General features: G+C 42.2%; 1 protein-coding gene across 2 annotated transcripts in view; it reads right to left on the bottom strand.

Annotated features, from left to right (window-relative positions):
* The window catches only part of ERICH6B (glutamate rich 6B), a 124661-nt gene that overhangs the window by 63713 nt on the left and 35783 nt on the right, over positions 1-25165 (bottom strand). For both annotated transcript variants that reach the window (XM_079136993.1, XM_079136992.1), the window contains exons 7-12: positions 22604-22671; positions 18340-18476; positions 15716-15777; positions 10167-10309; positions 5708-5793; positions 5396-5548 (exon numbers count right to left, since the gene is read on the bottom strand). In XM_079136993.1, coding sequence (XP_078993119.1) covers positions 5396-5548; positions 5708-5793; positions 10167-10309; positions 15716-15777; positions 18340-18476; positions 22604-22671 — 649 coding nt within the window. The remainder of the gene's footprint in view (positions 1-5395; positions 5549-5707; positions 5794-10166; positions 10310-15715; positions 15778-18339; positions 18477-22603; positions 22672-25165) is intronic.

The raw sequence follows: 25165 nt of genomic DNA on the forward strand, positions 1-25165 counted from the left end.
ATTGCAATACCCCCTGTTTCACTCTTCCTGCTAAGGATTGCTTTAGCTATTCTGGGTTTCTTATTCTTCCAGATGAATTTCATGATTGCTTGCTCTATTTCTGTAAGGTACGTCATTGGGATTTTAATTGGAATTGCATTGAATTTGTATAGCACTTTAGGTAGTATGGCCATTTTGACAATATTAATTCTTCCTATCCAAGAACATGGAAGATCTTTCCATCTTCTAAGGTGTTCTTTAATTTCTTTCTTTAGTGTTGTATAGTTCTCATTGTAGAGGTCTTTCACCTCTTTTGTGAGATTGATTCCCAAGTATTTTATTTTTTTCGAGGCTATTGTGAATGGGGTAGTTTTCCTAATTTCTCTTTCTGAAGATTCATCACTTATGTATAAAAATGCGTTGGATTTATGGGCATTGATCTTGTAACCTGCTACTTTACTGAATTCACTTATGAGTTCTAAGAGTTTTCTGGTGGAATTTCCAGGTTCCTCTAAATATATAATCATGTCATCAGCGAACAGGGATAGTTTGAGTTCTTCTTTTCCAATTTGTATCCCTTTAATTTCTTTGGTTTGTCTAATTGCTCTGGCCAGAGTCTCAAGAACGATGTTGAATAGAAGTGGTGAAAGAGGGCATCCCTGCCTTGTTCCAGTTTTTAGGGGGAATGCTTTCAGTTTTTCACCATTTAGAATAATATTAGCCATGGGCTTAGCATAGATGGCCTTTACAATGTTAATGAATGTTCCCACTATCCCTATTTTTTCTAGTGTTTTGAGCATGAAGGGGTGCTGTATTTTATCAAATGCTTTTTCTGCATCTATTGAAATAATCATGTGATTCTTGACTTTAAGTCTATTAATATGGTGAATTACGTTTATTGATTTCCTGATGTTGAACCAACCTTGCATACCTGGGATGAAGCCCACTTGATCATGGTGCACTATCTTTTTAATATGTTTTTGTATGCGATTTGCTAAAATTTTGTTGAGAATTTTTGCGTCGATGTTCATTAAGGATATTGGTCTGAAATTTTCTTTCCTTGATGAGTCTCTGTCTGGTTTAGGTATCAGTGTGATATTGGCTTCATAGAATGAGTTTGGGAGGGTTCCCTCCTCTTCTATTTTATGGAATACTTTGAGAAGTATTGGAATGAGCTCTTCTTTAAAGGTTTTGTAGAACTCGGCTGAGAACCCATCTGGTCCCGGACTTTTCTTTGTTGGAAGGCTTTTGATGACTTCTTCTATTTCAGTACTTGAAATTGGTCTATTTAAATTGTTTATGTCCTCCTCGTTCAGTTTAGGCAATTCATATGTCTCTAGAAACCTGTTGATGTCTTCGAAATTTTCTATTTTGTTGGAGTATAGATTTTCAAAATAGCTTCTAATTATGTTTTGTATTTCAATCCTGTCTGTTGTGATATTTCCTTGTTCATTCCGAATTTTAGTGATTTGGGTTTTCTCTCGTCTTCTCTTTGTTAGTGTGGCTAAAGGTTTATCAATTTTGTTTATTTTTTCAAAGAACCAACTTTTTGTTTTGTCAATTTTTTTAATTGTTTCTTTTGTTTCAATTTCATTGATTTCAGCTCTGATTTTAATTATTTCTTGTCTTCTACTACTTTTGCTGTTATTCTGTTCTTCTTTTTCTAGGGCTTTGAGCTGTAATGTTAGGTCATTTAGTTGTTGACTTTTCATTCTTTTCTGGAATGCGCTCCATGCAATGAATTTTCCTCTTAGTACTGCTTTCATAGTGTCCCAGAGATTTTGATATGTTGTATCATCATTCTCATTGACCTCTAAGAATTTTTTTTATCTCCTCCCTGATGTTTTCTGTTATCCATGTTTCATTCAATAGCATATTATTTAGTCACCAGGTGTTGGAGTAATTTCTGTTTTTTATTTTGTCATTGATTTCTACTCTCAGTCGATTATGATCTGATAGAACACAAGGCAGTATCTCTATTTTTTTGCATTTCCTAAGGGCTGCTTTGTGGCATAACATATGGTCTATTTTCGAGAAGGTTCCATGTGCTGCTGAGAAGAAAGTGAATCCACTCGTTGATGGATGGAATATTCTATTATATGTCTATTAAGTCTAGGTTACTGATTGTGTTATTGAGTTCTATGGTTTCTTTGGTTGGTTTTGTTTGGAAGATCTATCTAGTGTTGACAGCAGTGTGTTAAAGTCACCCAAATTATTGTGTTGTGGTCTATGTGATTCCTAAAATTGAGAAGGATTTGTTTGATGTATAGGGATGCACCATTGTTTGGGGCATAAATATTTACTATCGTTATGTCTTCCTGATTTATGGTTCCTTTAAGCAGTATGAAATGTCCATCTTTATCCCTTCTGACTAAATTTGGCTTGAAGTCCCCTTTATCTGATATAAGGATGGAAACCCCTGCTATTTTACTGAGTCCATGTGTGTGGTAGGTTTTTTCCCATCCTTTCACCTTTAGTCTGTGGATGTCTTTTTCTATGAGATGAGTCTCTTGCAGGCAGCATATAGTTGGGTCTTTCTTTTGAATCCATTCTGCCAGTCCATGTCTTTTGATTGATGAGTTTAGGCCATTAACGTTCAGGGTTATTATTGAGAAATGATTTGTATTCCCACTCATTTGGCTTATGTTTTGTTTTTAAGTTGGCTTGGTTTCTCCTTTGAGTGCTTTTTCTCTAAGGTAGTTCCTCCCTTTGCTGACCTCCATTGTTGTTTTTCATTTCCTCCTCATGGAATATTTTGTTGAGAACATTCTGTAGCATAGGCTTTCTGTTTGTAAATTCTTGCTGGAGACTTGAAGCTCATTGTCAGGTACCTCTCATGCATCAGGCTACTGAACACTGGGAAGTTTCATTACTACATGACTGTTATACTGTAGATTTTCTTTTTTCTCCTTATTGAAAAATTTAAGTTTTTATTTCTTTACTTTTCTTGCTCTCTTTTCCTTTTGTTTACTTGTTCCCTCTGAGTCTCTTTCTCCCTTTTTTGCATGCTAACATCCAATTTCTTTTGATTACAGTATCACCCTTTCTATTATCTAGAACTTCCATATATTCTTTTCTTATCCCATTAACAGCCACATTCTACATCCCTCTGCATCCTCTTTGTCCTCCATTAGAAACTGCAGACCTTATTGCAAATCTGTTTGTTTTACTGAAGATAATATTTGAACTCATTCTGTTTATTATGACAATTTTGTTATTGTCCTCATAGGGGCTATTTGGTCTAGGATTGCATAGTGTCTGAATAGGGCACTGCTAATATTGATCTCCCCTTAAAGAAAAGGTTTTGGAAACCTATAGGGCCACTATAACCCTATAGGGAGAAACCTGCAATACCCCAGATCTGCACTGCTGGAGGGGAAGATACATGAACAACATGAAAAAACAAGGGAAGAAAATGATCCAAACAAATCTAGATTCTATATTAATAGAATCCAATGACAATGATTAATAGAATCCAGTCAGGTATGATTTGGGACAAGTGACAGTATGTTAGAAGAAATGTCAGAAAAGGACTTCAGATTATACATGATTAAGATGATTCGCGAAGCAAAGGATGAGATAAGAGAGCAAATGCAGGCAATGAATGATAATACCAATAAGCTGAAAGAGCAAGTGCAGGAAGCAAAAGATCATTTCAACAAAGAGATAGAGATTCTCAAACAAACAAACAAACAAACAAACAAAAAACCCAGAAATCCTTGAAATGAAGGAAACAATAAGCCAAATAAAAAACTCAATGGAAGCATCACCAAAAGGCTAAACTACTTGGAAGACAGAATCTCAGACAATGAAGACAAAATATTTAATCTTGAAAATAAAGTTGCCCAAACAGAGAAGATGGTAAGAAATCATCAACAGAATCTCCAAGAACTATGGGACACCATGAAAAGACCAAATTTAAGAATTATTGGGATTGAGGAAGGCACAGAGAGATACAAACCAAAGGAATGAACAACCTCTTCAATGAAATAATATCAGAAAATTTTCCAAACCTGAAGAATGAAATGGAAAATCAAATACAAGAGGCTTACAGAACACCAAATGCACAAAATCACAACAGATCCACACCAAGGCACATTATAATGAAAATGCCTAACATTCAAAATAAAGATAGGATTTTGAAGGCCATGAGAGAAAAGCATCAGATTACATATAGGGGGAGACCAATACAGATAGCAGCAGACTTCTCAACCCAGACTCTAAAAGCTAGAAGGGCCTGGAACAACATATTTCAAGCTCTGAAAGAACATGGTTGCCAACCAAGAATCCTATACCCAGGAAAACTAACCTTCAGATTTGAAGATGAAATAAAATCCTTCCATGATGACTTTAAAAAATGCTTTTTTTTTTTTTTTTTTTTTTTAAATAGGCTGAGTCAAAATGCCATAAAACTTCTTGCCTATAGGTTTAGGTATGATTTGGGACAAGTGACTTACCATTTTCTGAACCTAAGTTTCTTCATTAATATAATGAAAGTAGTTGCTAGATTTCTCCAAGTGCTCTTCTGGCCCTAAAAATGTATGCTCTTGGGGAGAAGAGGCCCTGCTGCACCTCACCAGCTATCACTAAGGATAATTCACCAAGTTTCTTGCCCCCGTCCCCTGTGCTTCTTGTACCTGGCATCTTTCAGGCAGCATTTTGTATACTAACAGCCCTCAGGGGAGATCAGATACCTCCTAGAACAAAGAAATCAAACAGGAAATGGTGTTTAAAAGACCCATATGGGAGAAAATAGTCTTAAAAACCAGACTTGGAGAATAAAAATATTTGTAGAATGAGAAAAAGAGAAATTTGGCTTTGACTATTGAGGACAAAGTGTAAGTTGATCCAAAATAATATATGAGTCCCATGCCATGACCACTTCATGATGAAAGGAGGTGACTTTCTGAGTGGAGATGCTCTGCTGGCCTCAGGGAGATGGAGAAACAGTGTGAAATGACCCAATGACCTCAACTTGCAAAGAGGCGGTTTTCCACCATCACCAGTACTGGGCACTTAAGAACTATGTTGGATTCTAAGGAAATGTTTAGAAGTTGCCTTTTCACTGTGGATTCTGAATCCAACACAGTGTCTCCAAAGCTCTCACCAGCCCCCCGCCCCTAGGCACCCCAGGTCATCAGAGGTGATTCACAGAAGGTTGGACTCTTAAGAGGTGTTTAGGAGAGGAAACCGAGTCTGTGATTGCTTTTACCCCACGGAGGCCATGATGCCATGAAGACCTTGCTCCTTCTCTGAGGGCAAGTCCTGTTGTATTTGTCCCTCATAGTACCCTCCCATCCTGTTCCCAATACTTGTGAGTTTAGGGACAGGGAGGTAGGAGGGCGGTGCAGACCCGGGATCAAACTTCTACTGCACTGCTTCCCTGTGGGCAGGGTGACATGTGACTCAAGCTTACCAGATAAATCCGTTCTCATCGTAGAAGGTGGCATGACCAGAGTTATTGACGAGGGCCCGGACCCTAGCCTCTTTACTGTCTTCCAGAATGATGTATGTGAAGTTTTCACCACCTGTGCAGGAGATGAGCAGAGCGAGCCTTCCTGATGGGTAGCTGGGAGCTGGTTAAGGCACAAGCAGTCCCTTGCGACCCTCTGGCAAAGGCAGGGTCCTGCAGAGGACACAGTCCTCAAACCCTACCCCCAAGCCCCCAATCAGACATTTTAGGTGTCAGTATAGGTCAATGTGAGCATGCCTCTGCTCCAGTGGATACCGTATCTGTCCTGTCCCATCAGGAAAAAGAACTTGGAAAACGTTTTCATTGGGGTAGAGAATTAATTTCCCGTCACCTCTGCGTACCTGGGGAAGAGAAGATGCCTGTGAAAAGCATGCAGATGCTGACTGTCCTGCTTCAGAGCACCGCGAAGTCACTAGAGCACTCAGACTCTGCATCTGCTTGCTCTCTGCGTGACCACACTGCCCCGACTGCATGCACACACACGTGCATGCACACATGCATGCACACCCACACAGGCTGAAACTTTCACCTCAATCACCCCAATATTTATTGGTCCTTTTAATTTCAGCAGTGTGGAACAAAGTACAGCCAAGTGGGCAGCTCGATACTAGAGAAATATATTCTCTCACCACCGTGGAGGTCAGAAGGTTGACATCACAGTGTCCACAGGGTTGCTTCCTCCTGGAGTCTGGGAGGAAGACCCTCTTCCTTGCCTCCCTCTGGCTCTTGGGAATAGACGGCGACTTGACATTGTGTGGCTTGTCTGCACATTACCCCATCCCTGCCTCCATCTTGACTGCGTCTTCTAGAGAGGGCGCCAGTGGTATTGAAGTCGGGGTGCACCCTACTCCAGCATGATCTCATTTAATGTAATTAATTACACGTAAAGAAATTCTGTTTCCTGATACAGTGACATTCTGAGGTACTGGAGGTTAGGATTTCAACATGTCTTTTAGGGGTGGGGAAACGGGACAATTCAACCCATGACGTTGGTCCATTAAGGTTTTTACAATGTTCTTCTTAGTCTTGATAAATTATATATTTTAGGAAATTGTTCATTTTATGCTAATTTTCAAGGTTTCTTCTCATAAAATTTTTGTCATATACTGTTGTTAAAAAAATCCCCACTGCCTCTGTCATATCCCTTTCTTCATTCTTTATATTATTTATACTCTCTATTTTTTTCTGAATCAACCTTGTCGGGAACTTGACCTATTTTACAACTAATCCTTTCAAAGAACTAGTTTATGGTTTGTTTATTCTATTGTGTTACGGTTTGGATGTGAGGTGTCCCCCAAAAGCGCATGTGTGAGACAACACGAGAAGGTTCAGAATCCCTTATGGGATTAACTGAGTGGTAACTGGAGGCAGGTGGGGTGTGACTGGAGGAAGTGGTTTATTGGGGGTGTGGCTATGGAGTATATATGTTGTATCTGGAGAGTGGTTTCTTTCTTTCTGCTTTCTGATCACCATGTGAGTGGCTTCCCTCTGCCACACTCTTTCTCCATAATGTCCTGCCTCACCTTGAGCCCTGAGGAATGGAGCCAGCCTTCTATGGACTAAGACCTCTGAAACTGAGCACACAAATAAACTTTTCCTCTTCTGCAATTGTTCTGGTTGGGTCCTTTAATCACAGCAGCAAAAAAGCTAACAAGTATTGTTTACTATATTATTCTATTGAATTGTTTATTCAATTGTTCCATTGAACAAAATAAGCAATTTCTGTTCTTATTGTTACTAATAAGAACTTTTTGTGGGTCTTCTATGTTATTCTATTTTATTTCTCTAATTCTTTGAATTGGATGCTGAGCATATGATCTTCAACTTTCTTTTTCTTCACATTCCTCCTCCTCCTTTATCTAAGCAGCTGGAACCATGAGGTTCCTCTCAAAATACTGTCTTAGTTGTTTCCCGGGAGTGGAGATATTTACCTTTCATTTTTACTCCATTCATAATATTTTCAAATTTCCAATATGATTTGTTCTTTTATACACAAGTTATTTATGAGTGTTACTGCGTTTGCCAATGTATAGAGTGCCTTTGGTACATTATTATCATTACTAATTAAAATGCACTGGGGAAGGAAGACATAGTCTATGATGTGATATCAGCTCTTTAGTGTCTCCTGAGGTGTGTTTTGTGGCCTCCAGTGTGACCAGTCATTGAAAATCCCACAGGTGGTTGGGAAGGATGTGTGTCCTCTTTTGGAATATAGGAAGAACATGGAGTGAAGTAGGCTAGCTGAGTAAGAAACCAAGTCAATTTTCTTTAATTTATTGGAAATGAGGCCAGGGAGATGAGGAAGCTGAAGACTTCATGTGAGGGCTTCTGATATCCTTCCCATTGTCTCTTACAAACTGGAGAGTCCATAGGACTTAGTACTGCCTAATGGATTTCCTTTCTACAGGCAGACCCAAGAGATAAAGGAGTACCGAGCAGCCTGTTCCTTGACTGGAGGCCTGAAGAGTCTGCACCTTGGGACACAGAGTCTGTTTCCTTTCACAGTGGAGGCCACCCTCATTAAATGAAGGCGTCTGATTGCTTTTCCTCTTTGTAGCTAGCTGGGCGGGTCATGTGACTTGTTTTGGTCATGGGAACTTAAGCCTGGTCTCTGGCTTCACTTTCTATCCAGGCGACTGGATATAAAAACTCCAAGAGAGTGGTGACCCCTCTTGAAAGGGCCCAGATTCCTGAGACCCAATTTGGAGGAAAGTTACTCATAAGAGCTAGAAGACTGAAAATAAGACACAAAGTGAGCAAGAAATACACATCTGCTTATTAAGCCTCTTAGCTTTGGGAAAGAATGTTAATTTTAGCAGCTTATGATCACTGTCCTGACTAGTACAGGCTTTGTGTCCTTGAGACAGTGGCTCTACCCAATGAGCTGGTGTTACGGTTACTATCTCAATGTTCCCTTTTTGCTCATGTGTTGAATGCTTGGTCCCAGCTGAGAGCACTCCTGGGAGATGGTGGAAACTTTAGGAGTTAAGGTCTACTCAGAGGAAGTAGGTCACTGCGGGCGTGCCCTTGAAAGAGATATTAAGACTCCAGCCCTTCCTTTTCTTTCTTTTGCTTCCTGAATGCCATGAGGTGAGAAGATTTGCTCCACCATACACTCCCCACCATGATGTTTCACCTCTCCACAGGCCCAAAGGGTCAAGACCAAGTGACCATAGACTGTGAACCAAAATAAATCTTTCTTCTTTTTAAGTTAATGGTCTCAGGTATTTTGTCACATCAATGGAAAGCTGACTAATACTTGGGGGTACCCAGAGTAATTTCCTATCCCTCTGTCACTTGCTCACAGTTGTTCTTGAGGTGAAGGTTTCAGGGTCTTTATGTGCTCTGTCTGGGACACCCTTCCCCTCGGTATCTTCATGGCTCATTCCCTCTTTTCATACATGCTTAGGTTCAAGTGGCACTTGGCTCAGTAGGCCTTCTCCAATTGCCCTCTAGGTATGGGAGCAACTCCTCTCTCAGCCCAACAACCAGAGAGTCCTCATGCTGCTTTCTCCTTGTAGCACCCAAAAAGAGCTGCCACAGCATTGACTAGTATTTTTGCATACGGGCTCTCTCTTTGACTGGAACATAAGCTCCAGAGCAAAGGCACTGTTTTGTCTGCCCCTGTGTCTCCAGGACCTGGGGCATTATATGTTCTCAGGATATATTTACTGAAGGCACCAAGTCTATCACATCTTCAAATCCCTACTCTAATACTCTTTGGTCTTGATTATTAGCTCATGATCAGTGATTCTAACATTTTGAGACTAGTTTCCACTTATGACTTCATAGCATCACTCTTTATACCACATGATTAGTTTTTAAAAACAAACTTCACGTTTTAGAGCAGGTAAGAGCAAAATTAAGTAAAAATACAGAGATTTCCATACACCCCCAATGTCCACCCCTTAACAACATCCTCCACCTGAGTGGCACATTTATAACCGATGGACATACTGACACACCGTGATCACCCCAAGGCTGTAGTTTACATCAGGCTTCACTCTTGGTGTTGTACATTCTGTAGGTTTGGACAGATGTGTAATGACATGCATCTGCCATCGTAGTTTCCTACAGAATAGTTTCACTGTCCTAAAAATCCTTTCTGTTCTGCCTGTTCCTGTTTTCATCCTGCCTAACACATAGCAGCAACTGATATTTGTTGTACTGTCCCCAGTTATTCACTTTTCACACAATGTCATAGAGTTGGGATCATAGAGTATGCAGCCTTTGTACATTAGCTTCTTTAACTTAGTAATGTGCATTTAATTTTTTTCAGTGTCTTTTCACAACTTGATAGCTCATTCTTTTTAGTGTTGAATAATATTCCATTGTATGGATGTATCCATTCACCATGTAATTGATTTTTGATATAGATTCTAATTTATTAAGAGAGGGACCTATACTGTATATTTTCTTTATTCTTCTCCTTTACATCCAATTGCCTATTACAGGCCCAGCAGGCAGACGAATCTCAATAAATCCTAATAAAAACCCTATCCAAGCTGCCAGTAACCCACCCCGTCTGACGTACTTCCACATAGTGGACACATCTCTTGTTTGTGTTCATGTTGTGTGTTGCTCCTCCTAGTTGATGGTTTGTATGACTCACTTGAGCCAAAAAAAAAAAAACCCAAACCAAAAACCACCCCCCCCAAACCCCCAACAACAACAACTAAGCCAAGTGAGAGCATCAACACAGCACCATCGTTACCGTCATCTCCTGTATCCACTCTGTATCTAGTTCCACTTTCTTCTTATCAGGAACCTGTTTTTTGCCTGCTGGCTCAGGCTCCTTCATCCTTGACAGAGTCGATAGATGAAATGTGAACGTGGACGTCTTTCTCGCCCTTAGACCTGCCATTCAAGGAGTGAATGATGTTTCCATTCAGTCCAGTGACTGGATTAAGATTTTTTAGGAAAGAGAAAGGAAAAGGACATGCCCCTCTCAAGGTTCCAGGGAAGGTTGAGGAGTTTGGGGACTCATCCATTTTCCAAGTAAAGAAGGTGGCCGGGTCATAGGAAGAGCAAGATTTTTGAAGCTAGAGAGGCTGGGGCTGAAATTGCAGCTCTTTTTGTTTTTCGATCCTTCACTTAACACATATTTGTAAGGACTTAATGTGTGCCAGTCAAGGGCAGGATGGTGAACACGATGGTGAAGACCACCCAGTCCAGAAGTGGGAACTAGACAGGGAGACAGCCACATGCAAACTATGGAGCAATGAGTGACATGCTTCTCTGACAAAAGTTGTGGCTGCTAAATGAAAAAATAGGCTAAATTGAGGGCCAGCAGGAAAGGGAAACATTCCTTAAACATGTTATTTTAACTTAAAGCCTAAATGTATATGAACAGGTCATTTAAAATGTAGAGCAAAGTCTTTGCTTTGAGATCTGATCACTGGGGTTCTGTGATCATTTGTGTTCAAAACACACCCATCAGTTATTATTTATCATCTTCAGGTTTGGCAGTTTCTAAATAGGCTGAGTGCAGAATGGTAGAATCTTAAAAAAAAATTTCTACACATTCCCCAATTTTTTTGTGTATGTTTGGTTCACAGTTAACCCAAAGCAGTTTTTCTTAAAGTATTTTCTTAAACTCTACTATACAGCAATAGTAACAAAAACGGCATGGTATTGGCACCAAAATAGATAGGTAGACCAATGGTACAGAATAGAAGACACAGACAAATCCACATAAGTACAGTCACCTCATACTAGACAAAGGAGCCAAAAACATACAATGGAGAAAAGATAGCCTCTTCAACAAATGGTGCTGGGAAAACTGGAAATCCATATGCAGCAAAATGAAACTAAACCCCTATTTCTCACCCTGCACAAAACTCAACTCAAAATGGATCAAGGATCTAGGAGTTAGACCTGAGACCCTTCACCAAACAGAAGAAAAAGTGGGCCCGAATTTCCATCATGTTGGCTTAGGACCAGACTTCCTTAACAAGACCCCCATAGCACAAGAAATAAAAGTAAAAATCAATAAATGGGATGGATTCAAACTAAAAAGCTTTTTCTCATCAAAGGAAACCAAAGGAATAATGTGAAAAGAGAGCCTATAGAGTGGGAGAAAATCTTTTCCACACACACTTCAGACAGAGCACTAATCTCTAAAATTTATAAAGAACTTAACAAACTTTACACCAAAAATATAAAGAACCCAATCAATAAATGGGCTAAGAAACTGGGCAGGCACTTCACAGAAAAAAATATACATGTGATCAATAAATATATGAAAAAGTGCTCATCATCTCTAGTAATTAGAGAAATGCAAATTAAAACCAATCTAAGATTTCAGCTAACTCCAATTAGAATGGCTATTATCAAAAACACAAGTAATAATAAGTGTTGGTGTGAATGTGGAGAAAAAGGTACACTCACACATTGCTGGTGGAGTTGCAAATTGGTGTAGCCATTCTGGAAAGCAGTGTGGAGATTCCTCAGAAAACTTGGAATGGAACCTCCATTTGACCATCTATCCCATTCCTTGGTTTATACCCAAAGGACTTAAAATCTTATTGAGCTTTTTAAAAAAGCATCAACTAGTTTTCATAGCAACAAGTTTCTTTTTATGTTTATTTTTGTTCATTTTTATAACAATTGAATTTTGGAACTGAATTAGTCAGGACCAGTGAAGGACAAGCCCTGCTCCAAGTGCCTTCTGGAGGGTGTTGAACGAAACCCCAGGAGCCACAGTGAGTGAAGCCCAGGAGAAGAGCTTCTCTCTGAGGTCTGGGCTGGGATGCTCTTGGAGCGAGGAGCATGGCTGTCTTGGCAACTGGGTTGGAAGAGCTGGTTAAGAGCCCTGGGTGTCCCACTATTGGGGCCAAAACAGGGAGCCATGAGACCTCACAGGAGGGAACCTAACCAGGCTTTGAAGCTGAGGCAAATTTTGGTAGAGGGTAAGTCTCCGGCACACAAGAGGGTATCCTAGCATAGCACTGTGTGGTTAAAGGCTCCAGGGGAATGAACTAGGGGTTTATTCTGGAGAGACAGACAGGGCTAGATCATTGGTTCATTGGCTCACTTAATAAATGTTTACTGTGTACCTGTGTGACCAGAGCTGCCCTGGCTATCAGGAAAGCTACAGTCCCTGCTAAATAAATGAACAGATAATAATGTCATGTGTCGGGTGCTATAAAGAAGTATTAAATATGGCAGTCAGGATGGAAAGTGATGGTGTGTGTGTGTGTGTGTGTGTGTGTGTGTGTGAGAGAGAGAGAGAGAGAGAGAGAGAGAGAGAGAGAGAGAGAGAGAGAGAGAGACTGGTTTATAATTTTTTTTTTTTTTGAGATGTGATGTTGACCAGGCTGGTCTCAAACTCCTGGACTCAAGTGATCCTTCTCGAGTAGCTGGGACCTTGGCACATGCCACCATGTGAGTACTGATTTGTAAAAGGTACATGAGAAAAGTATTTCTGAGAAGGTAACATTTAAGCAGAGGCCTGACTGAAGTGAGGGAAAGAGTCGTTCGGAGCCAGGAGCATTCTATGCAGAAAGAACAGGGAGAACAAAGTCCCTGTGGCAAGGGACACTTGGCCCATTTGATAAATGAGAAAAACAAAACAGTGTGTCTGAAGAGGAAAAGTTGAAAGCCTTGCAGGTCACATGAGGAATGTGGGCATTTTCTGGAGGCCATCGAGGACTAATGAAGAGTCTTCAAGATTATGCTGAAAGTACTGTGAAGAAAGGACAGACAGACAAGAAAACAAAAACAGGAGACTAGAATTCCAGGGGATAGATGAAGCTATCTGAGCCCCTCATTCCTTAAAATGGGGTAATATCACTACAACCCTAACTACCTGTGGGATCACTATGAAGTAATGCACACACAGAGTCTGCCATCTCCTAGAAGGTCACTTTGTCTGTGGCTTCTCAAAAAATGGCTTTGCATTTTGATCGTTTATGGTACAAGCAATGTTCTGCTTCTTTTCACCAGACTGGATGGTTCTGAACAGGAAAGACTATATCAACTGAGGATCCCAGAGGGAAATGTTCTAAAGTTATTAAGAATTTCAGGAGAGTGACAGGAGAGATTTCACCAAACCCTAGAGTCCCTCTCTGTGCAGAGCCCCACATGACTGCATAGGAAGTTGGCCCTGGTTTGGCAACTGGAGTGTTCAGAGTCGTGGCTGTGTACTGAGAATAAAGAATAACCAGGAACGGTGGCACATGCCTGGAATCCCAGCAGCTCTGGAGGCTGAGGCAGGAGGGTGCAGGTCAAAGCCAGTCCCAACAGCAAGGCCCTAAGAGAACCAATGAGACCCTGTCTCTAAATAAAATATAAAAATATAAAATATAAAAATACAAAAAAGGACTGGAGAAGTGGTTCGGTGGTTAAGTGCCCTGGGTTCAATCCCTGGTCCCAAAATACAAAATCAAAAAAAGTAAAGAATAACAGGCTGAGCACTGGAAGTAAATGAGTTCGCCTCTCAAAGGCAGCTCTCTAGCTTCTGTGGGAGAATGAAGTGGGTGTCTTTTGTCAACTAGTGTTACGGTTTGGATATGAGGTGTCCCGTGAAAGCTCAGGTGTGAAACAAGGCAGGGATTTTCAAAGGTAAACATCAGGATGAGATCATAAGGGCTGTAACCTAATCAGTTGGATTAATTCATCTGATGGATTAATAATTTGAAAGGCCAATTGTACTGGATGGTAACTGTGGGTGGGTATGGTGTGCATGGAGCAAGAAGGTCACAGAGAGCCTTTAGGGTTTGTATTTTGTTCCTAGCACCTCATTCTCTCTCTGCTTCCTTGCTGTCATGAGTTGAAGAGCTTTCCTCTACCAAGCCTTTCCACCATGATGTTCTGCCTCACCTCAGGCCCAGAGTAATGGAATTTGCCAACCATGGACTAAACCTCTGAAATTGTGAGCCAAAATAAACTTTTTCTCCTCTAAGTTCTTCCTGTTGAGTCTTTTGGTCACAGTGACGAAAAGCTGACTAACAATCACAAATACTACATTGGTGTATAAAAAGCTCACATCTTTTAGGGTTCAGTTTTCTGAACAAGCAGGGAGTTGATGTCAGGAGGAATCCAATCATTTGCACTATATCAAACTTCATTCTCCAATCAGAAGCCCTTCTGTAGACATGGGACAATAGAGTGTTCTGAAAGGCTTTTATTCCCTCAAAGGAGAAAAAATTCATGCATGCATTCAAGAAATATTTATTGAGTGCGTACTGTGTACCTTGCTAAGGTACCAAGGAATTAAAGACATAAGTGCCTACAGCCACAGTGTAAAAGAAACATAAGCAGCAGACAAATGTGAAACAGTAAGTATAATAGATGCTTTCTCTGTTCCAGCTACTGAGAAACTGAACTCCTGTCCTTATTTTTGGGGTACCCCATTGTGTGAGCCTTGGTGGGAGGCAGGTCCTCTCACTTCAGTAACGAAAGGTGACCATTTCCCTACCCTCTAACTCCAATGAGGACGTGAGACCTAGGCTTAGACAGTTCTCATCCCATTTTCTTCTCTAGATACACTGACCTGAACGTGTCCTGGACATGAGTCCTGGGTTGACCTGAGAGATCTTGAAAAAAATCAGTATGGTTTTTCCATTCAATGACTGGTGCTCTTGGAAAAATCACTCAATCCCTCTGAGCCACAGTTTCTTAATCCTACTTCACGTGGTTATGAAGATAACTTCGAATCAGACATAGTACATGCAAGTACTTAGTGCACAGGGGTCATTCCTTACGAATTGGGACACATGCTACTATGGGGATGGAGCACTCTCTTGAGAGGGAACGTGAGGCTGTGACCTGACCCAGGGGGAAAGAGGACGATGGCTAATTGGCTCCCATGGGTACTGCCACCCTGTTTGTGTTACCTTCCTCTGGTTTTCTGAAAGATACTCCATATGGTGGTTTGGAGTTTCTCAATTAAGCAGTCTGACCCAAACTTTGCATGATTAAATCCACAAAATTTGTAATCTCCATGATCAGCCAAATCTTAACAACTGGGCCCCACATGGAGCCCTTTCCCCCACATCTGGGTTAGACGCCCCTCCCTGTGCTCCACAGCATCACCTACCCGTTCTCTGCCCCACTAGCTTGTCTGTCCCACCCCTCAATGAAGGGATCAGTCCATGGAGGTCCTAGACTGTGTCTGTCTTGCTTGATATTTTGTCCCTGGCAGCTAGGACTTTGCTAGCCCAGTAGGTACTTGAATAAACAAGCGTTTCTGCCTTCTTTATAAGGCAGATTGATGGACAGGAGACCAGACAGGGTGGAGACTGCTAGGGTGGTGCTTACCTTCATGTCTTTTCATAAGCCATAGGATTGGGTCTTCGAATGCTTCAAAATTTTCCTTCAACCTAAAAGGAACATGAAGCCTTTAAAAAACTGGGACTGAATTCATGCTTACACATCATGACGCACATAGCCAGCAGAGCTAAAACCTGCGGAATCTTTTATATTAGCATGGTTGGGGGTGGGGTAAATTGAGCCACTGGCTTTGCTGTCTGACCCAGCTTGTAGTCCAATCAATGCTCAGGACTAAAAGGATGGCTCATGGCATCCATTCTGTTCCTCCTGCCTGGCCACTTCCTGATTTTCAACCTGGGCATATGGACTAACTCCCAAACCCTTGAAAAAGAATTCAACAAGGATCATCTTAAAGCCGAGCATGGTAGCGCACACCTATGATCTCAGCAGCATGGGAGGCTGAGGCAGGAGGATCATAAGTTCAAAGTTAGCCTCAGCAGCTTAGGGGGGCCCTAAGCAACTTAGCAAGACTTTCTCTCTGAATAAAATATAAAAAAGGGCGGGGGATGTGGCTCAGTGGTTAAGCATTCCTGAGTTCAATCTCTGTACCCCCCCCCAAAAAAAAAAAAGATCATCTTGAGGTCAGGGCTGGTCAGGGAGGTCCAGATGCAAGCGTGGCTCTTTGACTTGAGCCCATGCAGCCTGGCTCTCTGTGGCTTGTCTGGATTCCAATGAGGGGTATGTCTGGAAGTGGCTTGGAAAAGTAGCCTTGTGGCTGAACTGGACAGAGCCATTTGAAACCCCTTTGTATTTAGCAGGAAACTTCCATGTAGGCTCACTCAAAACGACTTACCTTGAAAGCCACCCAGAGGCACAGCCTTTCAAAGTGACCCAGCCCTTTACCAGCTCTCACAGTACACAAAGTGAGTCATCCTGCCATTGCAGTGGCTTGGCTTGTTTTACTTCCAAATAAGGGTGGTCTCCAGGGTAGCTGGGTTTCCTGGGTTCTCAGATCTGAGTTTCTTTGAAAGGGAAGGGGGTCAGAAAGTGTGAGGTTCCCAGACTTAAACAGAGCTAAGGAGGAGGCCATGGACCTGACAGGTTTTAAGTTTTTAGTTCAGAGTCCCTGAAGAGAACACAACCATTTAGCCCAGAGCAACCTCAGGGAGTGAGCATCCTTTGGTGGAAAGGGTCACACTATCTCACCTAGCAGAGAGCAGCGGATTGCTACTTGTACACAAGAAGCAATAGGGGAACAGAGCATGACATCTCTGTGGCCTATTTGTACAGAATGCTAATGGTTGACCTGCAGGCTCTCTAATTGGAATCAAAGCAGTTACCACCTACTGGCACCTGTGAACAAAATAAGGCCCACAGAGAGTGGGGTGGGGTGGGGTGGAAAACCTGTGAGCAAGATGCCAAATGCAGACAAGAGTTGAACTCTAGTGAAGGGATCCAGCCAGAGGCACCAGGGCCCTCTCTGGAATGGCTGGATTTTCCTCCCTTGGCATTTTGCAAGTAAGTCGAATCCCCAGACATTTGAGGTTGTGGGATACACATTACTGTATTCCTAGAGCCTAGCTTAGCACACAGCAGGTGCTCAGAAATCTGTTGAGTACAATCAGGTTGAAATGAGCTTCCGTTATAGACTGAAATGGGAAGAAAGGAGAGGAGACGGAACCTAGATGGCAGGATGATTTACCCAGATGCTATCTGGTATTTGTTTTTGCTGATCTGAGAGCTTGGGAGAGCTTTATGTTTTGCTCTTGGGAGATCTTTGTGTTTTGCTCTGTCTTTTTGCTTTCCCCTTTCCTGGGGAAGCCTTGGGGATCTGTTGCTCATGACTACTGAGCCTGCAACAGAAGTTGCTGACAGTCAAACTCTTCCCGATTGGTCAATGCTGGAACTTGCTACAGTGATTATGGAGGGGACCTGTTTCCACAGCCTGTGCTTGGTACCACTGCTGGAGAGTCAGTCACAGATCCATGGGTCCTCCATCCCACACCCCCACCACACCTTGCTCTTCCAGATATTTGACAGTGGATAAGAGTAAACCCAGGTGTCCATGCTAAGAACACAGGCTGGGTGTACTCATGAGGTTCTGGAATACTCATGAGCTGGGCCTTGTCAGCAAGAAAGACCTGGTACCAGTAACATGTTTGCAATAGCCATCTCATTCCCCACTTTATGGTCGGAGGCTCTGACTGGGACCCCCAGTTCGTGAGGCTCATAGCTCTCCCTCCTTGAGGAAGCATGGAGAAGCTCTGGCCATCCTAGGATGAAGCCAGGGAATTTCTTGGGGAGACACTCAGGATCTTGACACTCTTGTCCCCTCTTTTGAAAGGAATCTGAGCTTCACTCCCTAGACTCTTGTACAAATCCATTTTCCTTCCAAGACCCTTCTAGCTCTGGATCTCCAACCTCTGCCACTGGCTTTGCTCCTATCCCGTGCCCCCCCGTGTTGGTGATTTCCTTGCTCTTGAGTTCTGACTTTGGTCTGGCAGCTGGATCATTGTGTCTCTCTGACCCCTGGGTCTCACCCTTGCTCTTGTACTTGGCCTGAGCCTGCTCCTATGCTCTCTCTCCTGGTGGTTCCATTTAGACTTTGCCTGTTGTCACCTCTGGTCTCCCTAAACCCATAGACCTCGAATCCCACCTCTCCAGTTACTCACAGCAGTCCCAGTTTCTTTCTGTTTTCAGTTTGCAGCAGCATATTCAGGGGGATGTTAAGATCTTCTTCCAGTTCATTGGCAGCAGACATTTCTCTGACAATTCTCTTAAATACTGCCTGATAGGATCTTCTAAAAAACTACAAAAGGATCGCAAAGTCAAATACTCACAAAATGAAAATTAATGATTAATTAGTTAATAATCCCCTTTTCTGACTCTCCACAGTGCAGGGTGACATTTCAACATGTGATTCAAAAGACACAAAAAGTGGGAGCAGTAGGGTGGCTAGCAAGAATTCTTTTACAGAATTCATTATACTCTGCTCTGTGCCTTCCCTACCTGATTCCCTTAAGAATTGTTTTTAATATCAGTATGCTAAGAACTCTTTTGAGAATATAATATCATCTTTTTCCAATTCTGGAAATGGCTATAAAATGTAAAAGTGATTCCACGTTTTTTAAGAACATAGCAGGTTCTCTGCATCCCCAAATAGTCGAGCTCCTAGGGTTGACTCATTCATTCAATGTCAAGGCTGAGTCTTTGGGAAAAGCTGTGGAGCAGTGGAGCATCATTTTACTGGACAGCCTGGCATTGGGGGATTCTTCCCAAGTAAAGACTTTACAAAGTACGTGCCTTCGTACTGTGTAAATTTGATCCTCTGTCCCAGATCTATGCTTCTTATCACAACTGATCCATAGATGGGTTCTTGCAATTTGAACTTGTGTGAACTTGTATGTTCCCCAAAACAAGACTTTTCTGGTACCATGCAGCATTCATTCCATTCTTCCTTTCTTGCTCTGGTTCCACTTGTCCACAACTGTTGCCTACTAAGTTATTTGGAGAAGCACTGCATTGCTAAGCCATATTATTGACTGCTATGGTTCAGATATTGAATGTCTTTCAAAGGCCCACCTGTTAAAGGGCTTTGTTCCCGGGTGGAACTATTGGGAAATGACAGAACCTGTAAGAGGTGGGGCTAAGTGGGAGGTCCTTAGGTCACCGGAGGAGCACCCTCCCAGTGATTGTGTTTATCTGATTTCCTCCTCTCCCTCTTCCTTTTTCCTGGCTCAAGATGTGACTGCTTGTTTTGATACATGCTCCTGCCAAGGTGTGCTGCCCTTGCCAGAGCCCAAACCCATGAAGGTTGCCTGATCTTCGACATGAAAGTCCAGAACCATGAGCCAAAATAAACTCTTTACTTCACAAGTAACGGTATCAGGTATTGTGTTACAGTGATGTGGAGCTGACTAATACAGTCTCTGGTGAGAAGGCTGGTGTCCACGCCCCCATCCTTGAGTGGTGCAGACATCAGAGAGGAGTAGAGGGAAATGAGGGGAGGGAAGGGGGCAGGGGAATGAGACAGACATCATTACCCTGGGTACATGTAAGATTACATGAATGGTGTGACTCTACATGGTGTACAACCAGAGAAATGAAAAGTTGTACCCGATTTGTGTATAAGAAAGTCAAAGGCATTTTGCAGTCATGTATAACTAAATAGAACAAACAATAATAAAAAATATGAAATCAGAGAGGAAGTACTCCACAAATTTAGTGCCATGTTTTGTCACTTGGACCCTAGAGCAGCATGGCCCATGTCGAGTTTTTCAGTGTCCTTCATGACTGGTTTCCACCTCTGACTGATCTTATACTCTTAACCATAGGGGCTTAGTCACAGTCTAAGGCATTTAGATAAGAAACAAGATGTGGGACCACCTCCTCTCACTTTTTTTTTTTTTTTCTGGATGCACCTCACTCATGAAAAACCCTTCTAACTGCAGACCAAAAGCTCATGTGGGAAAACAAACTAACACTGGCCTATTTTTATATGTTTTGGGGAGAGAAGGTACTGCCTATCTGTGACAGTAAAAATATAATGCCCTATAATCACCTCCATTTCCCAGGCTGCAACTATATGCTAAGAATTCTGTTATGGGTTGAATTGTTCCCCACCCCCCACCCATTCATATAGTGAAGTTCTATTCCTAGTAACTTGGATAGTGGCCTTGTTTGGAGACAGGGTCTTCACAGAGGTTATCAAATTAAAATGGGGTCACTGGGGCGGGCCCTCACCCACTGTGACCTGTGTCCTTATAAAAAGGGGAAATTTGGACACGGAGACATACATAGAGGTAAGGCAACATAAGTGATATGTGGGGGAAGATGTCATCTACAATCCAAGGAGAAAGACCTGGACCAGATTTTTCCCTCACAGTCCTCAGGGGGAACCAAGCCTACCAGCATCCTGATTTTGGGCTACTAGCCTCCAGAACTGGAAGTCAATACACTTCTATTGTTTAAGCCACTTCGACGGTGACACTTTGTTATAGTGGTCTTAGCAAACTAATACAGATTCCAAATCAAAACCTTTAGTCAGGAATAGTCTCCTAGAATTTAGGTTGACTACTTCTGGCTTTCAGTTTGGATGTATTACAGGTACTTAAAACTCAGTGTGCCCAAATGGAGTTTTCTACCTCCCACTACAGATATGCCTGCCCTTTTACTCCTCTTCAGCTTCCCAGTCCACAGAGTGTATGTTCGATGTCATGGCAGGTGATTGGACATGGCCTTACACAACAAGATTTTATCATTTGTTCATCTGTACTGATATTGTAGAATTACACTTCTTCCTGTCTTCAGTCTCCCCACTCCAATCCACAAAGCCACAGAGTGGTCTTTAAAAATGCAAAATTGATCCTGTTAGTCATGACAGAACTCAATCACTATTGTTGGAACTTTGGCCAGATCCCCTATGCCATACTATTTTCCCCAAATACATTCTAGATTCTATTTTTAAAATGATTCCTTAGAAAGTTAAAAAAAAATATATATATATATATTTTGAGAGCCAGAAGACCTTTCTAAACCTAAAACAATACTCAGTAGTCATAAGAGAAAAAATAAAACTGATCAATGAACCTATCTATACATGAAAATTGACCATGTCATGGAAAATACCATGATGAAACCTGGAATATGAAAAACTGAAAAAAACATTTACAACCTTGATGTCAGAAAAAGGATTGAGCTCTTTAATATATAAAGAGTTCTTACAAATCAGAAGCAACACAAGAGAAGAGTAGACCAGACACACAAGGGTCAGTTCACAGAAAGGGACACACATGACCCACAAATGCGAAATATGCCCTACAACCTCTCAAATTGAAAGATAGGCCCAGGCAACAAGGAGACATTATTTTCACCCTGTCAGATGGACCAAATGATGCCCCCTGGTGGGTGAGGGTGTGATGAAGAAGGGTGGCACCACTGACTTCTTAGGGCTTTTGGGGTTTTTGGTGGGGGTACCAGGAATTGATCAGGGGCACTCAACCATTGAGCCCCATCTCCAGCCCTATTTTGTATTTTTTATTTAGAGACAGGGTCTCACTGAGTTGCTTAGCACCTTGCTTTTTGCTGAGGCTGGCTTTGAACTAGCCATCCTCCTGCCAGGCCTCCTGGGGTTACAGGCCTGTGTCACCGTGGCTGGCCTTAGGAAAAGGAAAGTAGCACCATATTTGTGGACAGAAATTAATCAGTGCTGTTGGAGTCAAGGATGCAGGTAATGCTGGATTTGGCATTCAACTGCAAGAGATTAATTCTTTAGATATTCTTGCATAGGTGATAACATATATTTAATTTTTTTCTTCTCTATATATGTACATATTACTGGAAATAAACATCTATTGGTAGGGTGCTAGTTAAATTATGGTATTAGATATAATGGAATATCACAGATATTCCCCTATGAAGGAGGAAGCAAGCTATAGGATAGAATGTATATCACTATCCAATTTATGGATATGTATGATTTATATTTTTATGTGCATTAAAATTTTCAGAAGGTTAAATAAAGAGCAGTACACAGTAGCTATATCTTGGAGGTAGGGACTTGAAACACGTACTTTATAGCTTCTTTACGATTTCAGCATTTAAAAATCATGCACACATGATTCAAGATTCAAAAGCTAAGTTGAATTAAAATACTTAAGCAAAAAAAATAAAAATAAAAAATAAAAAACAAATCTGGTAGTGCAACATCCCTGCCCAATGTCCTTTAGCATCAAAGTCCTGAGATGTCAAGGTGCTTGCAAGTGGAGTTAGCTTGCTCAGTCCCCTTGCCTCATGGAACATTGTGGAAGGCTGCCAAATGTGCCCTGCTCTTCCAGAGAGAGGCTGGTGCAGCCATGCAGAGGATGTACCCAGTCTGTGAATGTCACCTGTTCTGATAGTTGGAGAAAGTGGGTCTCAAAACATCATCCAACTTACATTGTCACTGAAGTTCTGAATTTCCCTGTCCATAGCTTCATCTACTATGCTGTTCCATGAATCCAAGGCTTTCAATTTGGAAGGCACATCGAAAGGAAGGGCAATGGGAGGGAAACCAAAAAAAGAAAGAAATGGATTTACAACATTTACCCTTGTCCTTTAAAACATATTCATAAGTCATCAATGAGACTAAATAAATCCATTGAATTACCTAAAATCCAACTTGAGAGTACTCATAAAATAGGAATAAAAAGGTCAGTATCGGTGGCTGACTTAAGGAAGCAAGTATGTGTTTCCTGCCTTGTGAATGTCACTCAGATAAAGCCAGTTTTGAGGGAGTCCTGGATGAAGTCAGGCCGGGAGCAGGCAGATTGTCACAAGGGGCACAGTCTACCTGGAGCAGAGCATGAAGGAAGGCAGCAGGTGAGGTCGGCGAGCAGACAGAGGGGCAGGGCCAGCCCTCAGAAGGCTTTGAAGGCCGTGGGAGGAACTAAAGGGAGATGTATTCTGAGCGTGACTTTTTTTTCTCAGAAATCCCACAGAATGTATCTGTCTCCCACCAGTTTAATCTTCCATTGCCTATTTCTGGAATGGCCTGTGATTCACAATTGCTGGTCAAAGCACAAGAGAGGACTCCCCAGGCTAGTGAGTTAAAGACATTCTACCAGAAATAGTCAATGTCCTTGTTCTTCAAGGTCAGCTGTGGCTTGTGGCTCCCTGGGCCAGGATTGCTGCTCCAGCCTCCAGGGGAGCGGGGTACAAATTGAATTGTGCAATTGATAATTACAACTTGAATCTCCCTCCCCTACTCCCAGGAATGTGTGGCTTCTGAGGCGAGGGCCTGGGGAAAGTGGCTCTCACAAGATAATTGGGCCCCCAGGGAATTGACAGTGGCCTACTGCCTCAGCTTGAGGATGCCACCTTCAAGATGGGCCATCCAAAGAGCCTTGAGAACCCACCAGATTGGCACAGGGCTGACTTACTTCATTTGATTTTGCATCCTCATTATGCCTTTGTGGCCTGAGAGGGGACATTCTCTGTGATCCCCACGCTCATTAATTTTTCCCTGCTTCCCTGTTTGGTTCAGTAATAGAAGCCCTGACTCCTTTGGGTCTCTGAAGGGATGGGATGAAGAGCTCAGCTGAGTGTGACCCACGCAGGGCCCAGGGGCCACTGTCTGCAGACCTCCCACTGAAACCTTGGTTTGCACTGGAAAGAAATTTGCCACATCTGAGAATTCCCTGTGGCCATAGTCTTCTGTCATTTTCCACAGGGCACACACGCCTCCACCACGAGGGGACTCAATGTGACAGCGGCAAGGGGTTCTTTCAGCTCGAGTCCTGAAACACTGTGTGTTCGCAGACTCTCTGCCTTGGAGATAAGCATAGAAATTTTTGGAAAGCCATTTAGGAAAACCCCACAGGAATTCAAGCAAGCACTGGGGAAGTTCCTTGTGGGTGGCACCAGAGCAGTGACATGAAGGAACAGAAAGAACAGGGTCTAAGTGACCCAGGTGCAAGCCACAGGTGTAAGACGCTCTGAGCAGCAAGGGCAGCTACCTTCCATAGGACGCCCCAGAGTGAGCCTGGCCTTCACCGCTAAGCAGAGCCCCGTCATTTGCGAGTGCTGTGTTTTAATAGCCTTTATTGAATAATGCATAGTTAATTTGAGGCAGGAAAAGTAGGTGTTTATCCAGGAAGAAGGCCAAATTGGCATTTCTGAATACTGAACACTGGTGCTCAGAAGCGTTCGATTCAGTGTAATAATTAAGCTTATTAACATCAATGGGCTTTGTCAACATGTCAAGGTAAGCATGGTAAATAAACAGTAGCTATACCTGGGACTGAATGAGAAGAAAAGCTTTACTTCTAATTTACTGTCCCTTTGGGGATCCCCTCCATTCCCCACACCAACCTCTACTTTTGCTCTGGTGAGATCATTATCGCCTGGAGCATGGGGAGGCCAGGCAGAAATGTTTGACCAGGTTCCTGTGGTAGCCCTGTCTTACGAGACCTGAGCCACCTCTGACATACCACACATCCTTCTTGCACACTAGCACAAGTGGAATGGTCACAGTAAGACTCGGTCTTTAAGGTATCTAGAGCACCAGTGCTAATGTAGGTCCCTGAATGGAGAGTGTCTTTCCTGGTCTGATTGTGAACAAATCTTAATTTTTCCTCACTCCAATAGCCTCTTTACTAAGATTTTACTTAACACAATGGCACTTTTAGAATTTGGAATAAATGTTTGCGCCATCTGTATTTGCCTTGCAAAAAAGGATAACAATAGTCCCCACGTTACAGTGACAAAATTTCTTTACTTGACTAAAGGCTCCTGAGTCTTCTCCTAGGCCCATCTGTGTACTTCCTTGTAAAATCCAGTTTTAGAAAGAACCCTGTTAAATCACTTTAGCAGGAATCCCCTACCCTCAAGATCTGATTATTCTAGGTCTCTGATCATGATCCTCAGCCTTTTCCAGCTTCCAAGTGATATCTGATTACTTTGGCCTGTCTTGAGCAAGAATCCTGTGAGGTCTGCTAAGCTAAAATGCCCCTGACCGCT

This window comes from Sciurus vulgaris (assembly GCF_902686455.1).
Source record: "Sciurus vulgaris genome assembly, chromosome: 4".
NCBI classification, from domain to species: domain Eukaryota; kingdom Metazoa; phylum Chordata; class Mammalia; order Rodentia; family Sciuridae; genus Sciurus; species Sciurus vulgaris.